This window comes from Chelonus insularis, unplaced genomic scaffold, assembly GCF_013357705.1.
Source record: "Chelonus insularis isolate UGA/USDA-ARS -01 unplaced genomic scaffold, ASM1335770v1 contig_24_pilon, whole genome shotgun sequence".
In the NCBI taxonomy this organism is placed as follows: Eukaryota; Metazoa; Arthropoda; class Insecta; order Hymenoptera; family Braconidae; genus Chelonus; species Chelonus insularis.
Window position 1 is genome coordinate 547,944 of NW_023276446.1, and position 9,616 is coordinate 557,559.

The window sequence follows — 9,616 nt, forward strand, 5'->3', positions numbered from 1 at the left end:
TTGTCCAGTCAATTGACTCATATTGATGATGTTTACTCAACAAACAATTATTTAAAAGTGTATATTTGCAGAATAAAGCATTTAATTTATACATCTTTATCGATGACGAGAAAAGTGTAATCATTTTTATTCCAACATGAAGTACACAAATCTTTAAATTGATGAAATTTCATATCTGTATTAACATGATCATTATATATATGCCGTAAATTCATCTCATCTTGTCGAAAGAGAAAATTTACATTATCCTGTATGAGATGTTTTGGGATTCTTGCAAAAGTTTGACAAAGATAAAAACTATCAACATCTTTGTGACGACCCTATAGATAATTTCAAATCTTGTGGTTTAAACTCCATCTCGATAACTTACCCGTTGAATTACATATCCCAGGCTATCAATTTTGTGGACCGGGTACAAAATTACAACAACATTGGCTCGAGGCAATCAAGGAATCAATCCATTGGATACTGCTTGTCGAGCACATGATATAGCATATTCTCAGAATAGAGAAAATCTATCAGAGAGACATTAAACAGATAAAATACTTGCTAAAAAAGTGTGGCATCGCGTACTAGCTAGAGACGCTGGCTTAGGTAAAAAAATAGCAGCGTGGAGTGTTGTGAATGCTATGAAACTCAAGAAAAAATTTGGAATGGGATTAAAGAAAAAGAAAGTTAACTCACGAAAGAAGAGAGTGAAAGGAGGACAAATAAAGAAAAAGAAAACTCCACAACGTAAACGTCGTCTACCTTTAACGAAAAGATCTGGTGGCTTGTTACTACTGCTTCCATTGTTAGCAGGTTTAAGCGCCACAGGTGCCCTAGCAGGGGGTGCTGCTGGAATCGTTAAGGCTGTCAATAGCGCCAGAGCAGCAAACAAAAAGTTTAATGAACTTAACTGTCATAATGAAAAAATGGAAGCTCCGGCTATGGGCAAAGGCGCTTATTTGAATCGATATAAATCAAGAGAGGAGTTTAAAAAAAATCGATAGAATTACCTAAGCGAGCACTAACTAATTTTGATTTGTTAAAGTGTACAGAAAAATTAAAAATACCATATTCTCGAAATGTTTTCATAAGAAATGCTTAACCATCATCAGGCCTTGGAAAAATGAATCAGCAATTGTCAATTTAGATAATAAAGATGGATCTGGAACTCATTGGGTGGCATCTAAAAAAAAACAGGTGAAAAAGTTGTACACTTTGATAGTTTTGGTGTATTATACAGTAAACATTATGGTCGATTCTTTGTTATCAACACTTACTGGACATTTATCATTATTGGAGGTTCCATATTTTCCTCAAATTGAACTATCACCTAAAAACAATTACGTTCTTGGACTTGTTGATTTTCTTACATTTAAATGAATTCCAAACATATATGAAGGCAACAATGAATTTTGATGTCATTTACATATTTCTAATTGCGACAGATGCTCGATTAAATCTTTTATCGGGAGTTGAAAAAAGTACACTTGTCACCGGATTATATGGCGAAAAATCAGCTATTGACTTCACATCTGAAGATTCTATCGGTGAATTTTTAGGTTTCGAACCAAAAATTTATAAAGCAGGAAAAGTATATAAATCAGAAAAACCAACGTCAATATTGAGTGTTAATGCAATATGTGTAGAGTGTAATATTACAAGTGGTGCATACATGAATAATCAATTTGCGCATACAATTCATGAATTTTTCACATCAGTCCCATCAGGATATAAAATTTTTGAATCACCTACAACAGTCATTCAACTTTCAGTCACGGTAAGGGAAATACATAATTTACAGATACGAGTTGTGGATCGAGACGGAAAATTAATTAATAATTGATCTGAATCAGTTTAAAGAGTATATAATGGTCATAGTTTATGGTGGTCATTTGGGAGAACAAAGTCATAATAACCATCAACCATGCGAAAATCTACACAGTTTGAAGAAGACAATTAAACGAGCAACATTTCAACAGAATAAGACGAAAAAGGAGAGGAGAACAGTGAAACAACTGACTCTTCAGAACACTCAGTTCCTAGAAAGTCTTGGTTTAGACTTAATTTAAAAATTGTTAGATTAAAATTCAGTTTTTCGTGCTTAATGCTATGAAGACGACGGCGTTAAAAATTAATAAAAAAATTGTTCAAGATAAATCTATGTCTCTTTATGAGATTCACGCACATCAGCTATATGGTTCATCATTATATAAAACTAATGATGAGATACGTATAGCTGTACAACATTAAGATTTATGTATTTGTTCTGACTTCGAGTCGGCCGAATGAGCAAACTGAAACCTAGTGGACTGTATGAATTAAGAGCAGAATAAGAAGAAAAGGTTGGATGCTAGAAGGTTCAAAAATATAGTTTATTAACACAGACTGCTTGAGTTTTATAGTTTTTATTCAACAATAACACTTAACTTAAACAATGGAAATTCTTAATCACTGAGTTTAGGTGAATTGACTGTACATTAATTGTTCATACACTTCTGAGTTGTCTGATGGTTATTTTGTCACCAAATAACATAGTCTCAAAAAACAGTGAATAGCAACATTCACAGTATACACCAGAGTTATTCGGGGGAGCGATGTATAGGTGAATGTCCGTGAGGCACTATGGCGTCGACGCCAGTTCAGCTTCGCGCCCAAAGACACTACAAACTGAATATACTGGACCACTTGCACTGATGAGAGTAATTTGATGATTCACGTTTCTTCCTGAGAGCTGTCTGAGTCTATTTGACCGTACGTTATTGTACAACAAGTGAGCTGACTGCAAAAAACTACGATTTGACTGCGAAAACTTGTACAGAGCTGACCGCGTGATTTGCCTGGAGCTAACTGACGCCACAAGTGCTCGACCGCGTGCTTGTTGGCGTCACTAGGGCCGTAGAGTTGCCTTCTGGGCCATGTGGGAAATACTTCCCGATGATTGGTCCAGTGAGTTGACTGAAGCGCCGGTGGACACGTCCGGCATTATGAAATTTTGATTATTCCTGACTAACTGACTTGGGCCCCTCCAAGTCAGAACAGTATTTTACTATGTGAAAGTTCAATTCATATCACTGGTAAATTTACAGGAGACAATGAGAGTGCTACATCAAACAGATCTTTACTTGCAACAATGTTTGCTTGTTTCTTATTTGAAGAAATGAGATATGAATTAAATGGAGTTAGAATTAATCGTAGTAAAATGTGGACATTACAACACTCATGAAGGGATTTACATCATTTACACCAGAGTAAGAATATTCTTTGGAAAACAGTGGAATGGTACTTGATAATAAAAAACTATGTGATTCCAATGAAAATTTCGACATCATTATACCATTAAAATTATTTTTTGGATTTGCTGAGGATTATAAACAAGTCATTGTTAACGGTAAACATGAGCTAATACTCATAAGAGCCAACACTGACTTGAATGCAATACATCAAACTGAAGTAGCTAATGCAGCAACAACAGGAGCAGGAAATGTAAAAATTTCTCTTGATAAAATTGAACGGTTGGTGCAATATGCTACCATGTCTGATTCAGAGAAAGTTGATATTTTAAGTTACATCAGTAAAGATCTGTCGATATCGATAGCCTCCAGATCATGGGAGCTAAATGAAGATCCATCTTTACCTTTGTTGAGAATTAATTAATTCTCAGTTTGAATTTGCCAGCTGAAAGGAACTTCAGCGGCCATCTTGGGACTGGGTCGATAACCAATCGACCAAACAATCAATAATTCTTAATTTAGTCAATCATTAGACTAATTTTCAGTGTCCCTTTTGACTAATGAAGTTCCTGTCGCCATTCTTTCACTGTTCTCATTCACGTGTACACGCCATTCTTATTCATTCTTAAAAAATCTTACAAGTTTGAGTCAATCCTCAGTACTAGTGCTATTGTGAATTATCAGGTGGGAGGTCAATAATACCGAACACACCAGGTTGAGTATTTTTTGGACATTCAATTCAGATTCAGTAATTAAAATAGACATTCGGTGATTTTGAGCGACATTCAGTCTTCCTATTCAATAACAAAAAGTTTGTCAGTGTATTTAGTGCACCTGTTAGTGCTTAAAATAAAGATACTTTATTGTTTATAAAACCTGACTTCCGTTTGCTCTGTTCCGGCACAATCATCCCTATCCTTAAGCGGTTAGGTTAATTCACAAGTTGAGATTTTCTCAACATTTAATGGTCCTTTGAGCCGGATCAGAGCTCTCGGGTGTGAAGTATTAAAATTTTGGTGCCACAAGTGAAAAAGACAAAGACAATCGAGTGTTCAAGTGCACAAAATGGCCGACCAACAAAAAAAGAGTGAGGACCAAGAGTCCAAGACCTCAAAACCTCAACCAACAATCAGCATGACTCCTGACGATGGCGCAGAGGAGTTTGGTAGTTCAACCGATCAATTAGATGACCCATTAGCTCAGCCAGGTAGAAGATCAGCTACCGAAAGCATTATTCCAGTTAGCACATCACCCAATCCAGGTCTACCCATTCAATCGACCTTCGAGATTAAGTCTCAAATGGCTCGGCTACGCTTAGCCGAGTCATTCACTCAACAAATCAGAGACCAACAGACAATCACCAAAGAAGAAAGACTCTCGCTGGAAAAACAACTCACAGCGTTGCACGAGTCTTTCAATTCAGAACATCAAGTGCTCGAGGAGGTTTGGCCACCATCTCAATTTCATCATCCGTACATTGTGGATGATGTTTTTGAGACATTCAACAAATCAGTCTCAGACTTCTTCCTGATGTCTGCTAAAGTAGCTTCCAAGGAACCTCCAGCACAATCAACATCAACCAGTGGTGCATCTGACGTCGCACAAGCTTTAGCCCGACTTCCTAAGCTGTTAGTGCCCAAATTTCATGAAACCAGTGCCTCCTGGTTGTCATTCAGAGATCAATTCGAGTCCATGATAGCCAATCGACCTGGTCTGGATGAGGTAATCAAATTCAATTATCTCAAATCAGCTCTTTCAGGTCCAGCTCTCTCTCTCTCTGGTTGAGAACCTTCCTCACACGAAGGAATTATTCACAAAAGCATGGGCGACACTCAAGTCCAGGTACGAGAATCGCAAGAGGCTCATTAATGTTCACCTGGAAAAACTCTTCAGCCAGTTTGCTGAGTCAAAAAGAGCTCCACTACATTCAGCCAAGATCTCATCTTTACTCACCATAGTAGACAATTCATTAAACTCACTCAAGCTATTGGGACAATTAACCGAGAATTGGGATACTCATCTTTCACATTCTCAAACATCTCGATCAACATACTCCTGAGCTCTGGGAAACCCAGGATAATGATCTTGAGCGAATGCCTACATACTCAGAGTTCCATGACTTCCTATTGGCTCGGATTCGTACTTTGGAGAAACTGGAGCCACGCATCAAATCAGACAATCAACAACGCTCATCGCACTCAATCACCAGTGAGCGTAGATTCATTTGTGACTGCTGCAATGGTGGTCATTTCATCGTAGTCTGCCCAGAATACAGGGCTTTGCCTCTTGAACAGCGATTGAGGACTGTAGACAGTAAAAAACTGTGCAGAAACTGTCTTGGAAAACAACACACACCAGCTTGCACCAACAAGAACAGATGTCAGGAGTGCAACTCTAAACATCATACAATGTTCCATTCACTTCTGTTTAGACGATCATCAGGCAACAACAATTAAGCGTCTTTCAGGACACAATCACCACAACAATCATCATCAGACACTCAGCCTTCAACTTCGCAGCAATGAGGAGGCGAAGCAGTCTTCGAAAATCAATCATCATTCACACAGACATTCAAGCTTGCCGATAGACTTGCTCTGGAGGGTCAAACTGACTGGATGACCTTAGCACATGAAGTTTCGGCCTCGGGAGGGTTGAGGGTTCAGTTGGAATGGTCCGAAGGACAAGTTCAGAAGCAGCAAAATCATCTAGGACAATCAAAAGGTCAGAATGACCACAAGACAATCAATCAACATTCAACTAGTAGTGCTATCAGCACACAAAATCATCAATCAAGTGACGTTAAATGAACTCAACTTAGTAGACAATCATCGACGAGAGCAATCTGCTCGAGTCAAACAATTCCAAGTCATCTACATGATGATCATTCAACGCTGTTAGCAACAGCAAAAATCAAAGCCACATTCAGGGAGTTACATTGTACGAGTGCTCATAGATCCTGGATCAGAGCTAACATTGATCACTTCTCAAATAGCCAATCTGCTGCAACTGAGAAAATACCATCAGACAATCAACATAAGAGGAGTGGGCAGCTCTAAGCTCACTCAAACAAAAGGTGTAACATTCTGCGAGCTACAATCACAATCATTCAGTATACATTCGAGCTCACATAGTGAAACAGTTGACAGCTTTAATTCCAAAAGTGCCATGTAATTATCCCAACAATCACTGGCCTCATCTCAATGGATTAACACTAGCCGATCCAACATTCAACATTCCACAATCAATAGACATTCTACTTGGAGCTGATTTTTATGGACGAATCATTAAACAACAGATCATATATCACTCTCCAACGGCTCCTATAGCTCAACTTTCTGTCTTTGGTTGGCTAATTCTTGGTCCAGTAGCACCAAATTCATCGGTCAATTATTATCACATTCATCATGCTACTACAATCACGAACCATGAAGACATTCAAGAGTTGCTAACAAAATTCTGGGTCCAAGAAGAAGTTCCGATGTCAAATCAACATCAATTATCATCCTTGGACCAACAATGTGAAGATTTCTTCAAATCAACTCACTCTAGACATTCATCAGGACGATACATTGTCAGAATTCCACTCATTCCTTCACCTCCAGCTCTTGGAGACTTCTATACAACTGCGTATCGATGTTTGGAACGTCAGTTGAGGAGACTAACCAACGAGACTGAGTACACCAATCTTTACAGACAATTCATGAAAGAATACGAAGAACTTGGTCATATGAGACCAGCTCCAACAATCAATCAAGAAGAGCTCCAGTAAAAACATTCATTCTTCGGTGCATCGAATGTGCTCGACAAAGAGGCAAAAGAGCACAACAACTCATGGGCCAATTGCCACAATCACGTATCACTCCTTCACGGCCATTCTCTAATACTGATATAGAGTATGCTGGGCCATTCACAATCAAAACATCATCAGGCAGAGGAGCCAAGACTAGAAAAGCTTGGGTCTGTGTATTTGTCTGCATGGCAACTTCTGCAGTTCATTTGGAAGCAGTTAGTGACTATTCAACTGAAGCATTCATTGCTGCCTACAGGAGATTCACCTCTAGACGAGGATTATGCCAGACAATCTATTCTGACTGTAGCAGAAATTTCATGGGAGCTGATATAGAACTCAAGAAATTATTCACACAATTCACCAGAGAACATGAGGTCATCTCTAGATTCATCATCACCAACGGCACTCAATGGTCATTCAACCCACCTGCAGCACCACACATGGGTGGCAAGTGGGAGTCAGTAGTGAAATCACTTAAATTTCATTCGACGAGAACAGTAAAAGAATCACTCTTCACGTTTGAAGAGATCACCACACTACTGACACAAACAGAAGCCATTCTCAACTCAAGACCTCTAGAGCCAATCAGTGCTGACCCAGGAGACATTCAAGCACTCACTCCTGGACACTTTCTTATTGGGTCAGCACTCAACACTGTTCCTGAACCATCAACCTCAGAACCTGCACATTCAATTCAAAATCGATGGCGGATGATTCAACTAAAATCACAGCAGTTCTGGTACAGGTGGTCACAATCTTACTTACAAAAATTACAAGCAATTTCTAAGTGGTTTTTCAGGAACAGAACAATTCGAGTTGGTGCATTAGCCTTGCTAACAGATGAAAGATTTCGCCCCACGAAATGGCCACTCGTGAGGATCATTCAATTGCACCTAGGGAAAGACGGGCTGCCACGAGTAGCAACGGTGAAGACACCAACAACGACGTTGGTCAGACCAATCGTCAAGCCAGCCATTCTACCAATCAACTCCTAAAGCCCAGCAGCAGAATCAACCAGAAGACAATCATCGACCAGTTGCTGATAGCGGGCGGCATGTTGAGAATTAATTAATTCTCAGTTTGAATTTGCCAGCTGACAGGAACTTCAGCGGCCATCTTGGGACTGAGTCGATAACCAATCGACCAGACAATCAATAATTCTCAATTTAGTCAATCATTTGACCAATTTTCAGTGTCCCTTTTGACTAATGAAGTTCCTGTCGCCATTCTTTCACTGTTCTCGTTCACGTGTACACGACATTCTTATTCATTCTTAACAAATCTTACAAGTTTAAGTCAATCATCAGTACTAGTGCTATTGTAAATTATCAGGTGGGAGTTCAATAATACCGAACACACCAAGTTGAGTATTTTTTAGACATTCAATTCAGATTCAGTAATTAAAATAGACATTCGGTGATTTTGAGCGACATTCAGTCTTCCTATTCAATAACAAAAAGTTTGTCAGTGTATTTAGTGCACCTGTTAGTGCTTAAAATAAAGATACTTTATTTTTTATAGAACCTGACTTCCGTTTGCTCTGTTCCGGCACAATCATCCCTATCCTTAAACGGTTAGGTTAATTCACAAGTTGAGATTTTCTCAACAACCTGTACCAACAAAACACATCTGGTCCGTGAAGACAACAAATCAAGTAGAGAAGCCAAGATATATATTATATTTCCATTACAAACTGAACGTAAAAATCAATTATCAAAACGCGCTAATATATATGATCATTGAAAAATTAAAAATTTTGCTGTTTATTTAAATTCACAGCGATATCCATGTGCTAACATGGATATTGATATTTTAAATAGTAAATATGCACTTTTGTATGAAATGTATACGAATTTTTATTCATCCTATTATAGTGAAAATATTAAAAGACTATATTCAAATAAAGGAAATTTTATGGAAAGAGAACCATTCCTTGTAATAGATTGTTCAAGACAAAATGTCTGAAGCAAGCCTGATGCTTTTTGAAAACAAATCTCTCTAACAACAACATCTGTCGTTAGTTAAATATTTCATAGATCGCAATATTCACATATTTTACAATATAGTAGTCCAGCTCAACCGACGTTGACCACCTAACGAGGTTTCCTTTAAATTACATCAGTAAAGATCCATCGATATAATAGCATTCAGATCATGAGAGTTATATAAATATCTGTATTATATTTTCATTACAAACTAAACATAAAAATGAATTGTCAAAACGCGCTGATGTAATCAATCATTGTGAAATGAACAATTTTGCTGTTTTTTCAAATATTCAACAATATCTAGATGCGTACATGAATATTGATATCTTAATAATAAATATGCATATTTGTATAGAATGTATATGAATTTTCATTTATCCGATTACAGTATAAACATTAAAAGACCATAGTAAAATGAAGCAACTTTTGCGGACCCCACTCCTATCCCCACCACAAATTGGGGATGAATTTGCGTCCACCGGAGCCTACTCACGAGGGGGTCAGAGGTGACCTTGTAGCACAGCTTGGAAATAAAAATTGCATGGTAGGGGTTTATGTATTGATTTTTAATTATTATTTTAATTGTGTTTATACAACTACTATAATTGTATTATTATTGC

General features: G+C 37.8%; 1 protein-coding gene across 1 annotated transcript; it reads left to right on the plus strand.

Annotated features, from left to right (window-relative positions):
• The first annotated feature begins 7,049 nt into the window (after positions 1-7,049).
• LOC118064785 (uncharacterized) lies at positions 7,050-8,003 on the plus strand. Its single transcript, XM_035079655.1, has one exon. The coding sequence runs from the start codon at positions 7,050-7,052 to the stop codon at positions 8,001-8,003; it is 954 nt and encodes a 317-aa protein (XP_034935546.1).
• The last annotated feature ends 1,613 nt before the right edge of the window (positions 8,004-9,616 follow it).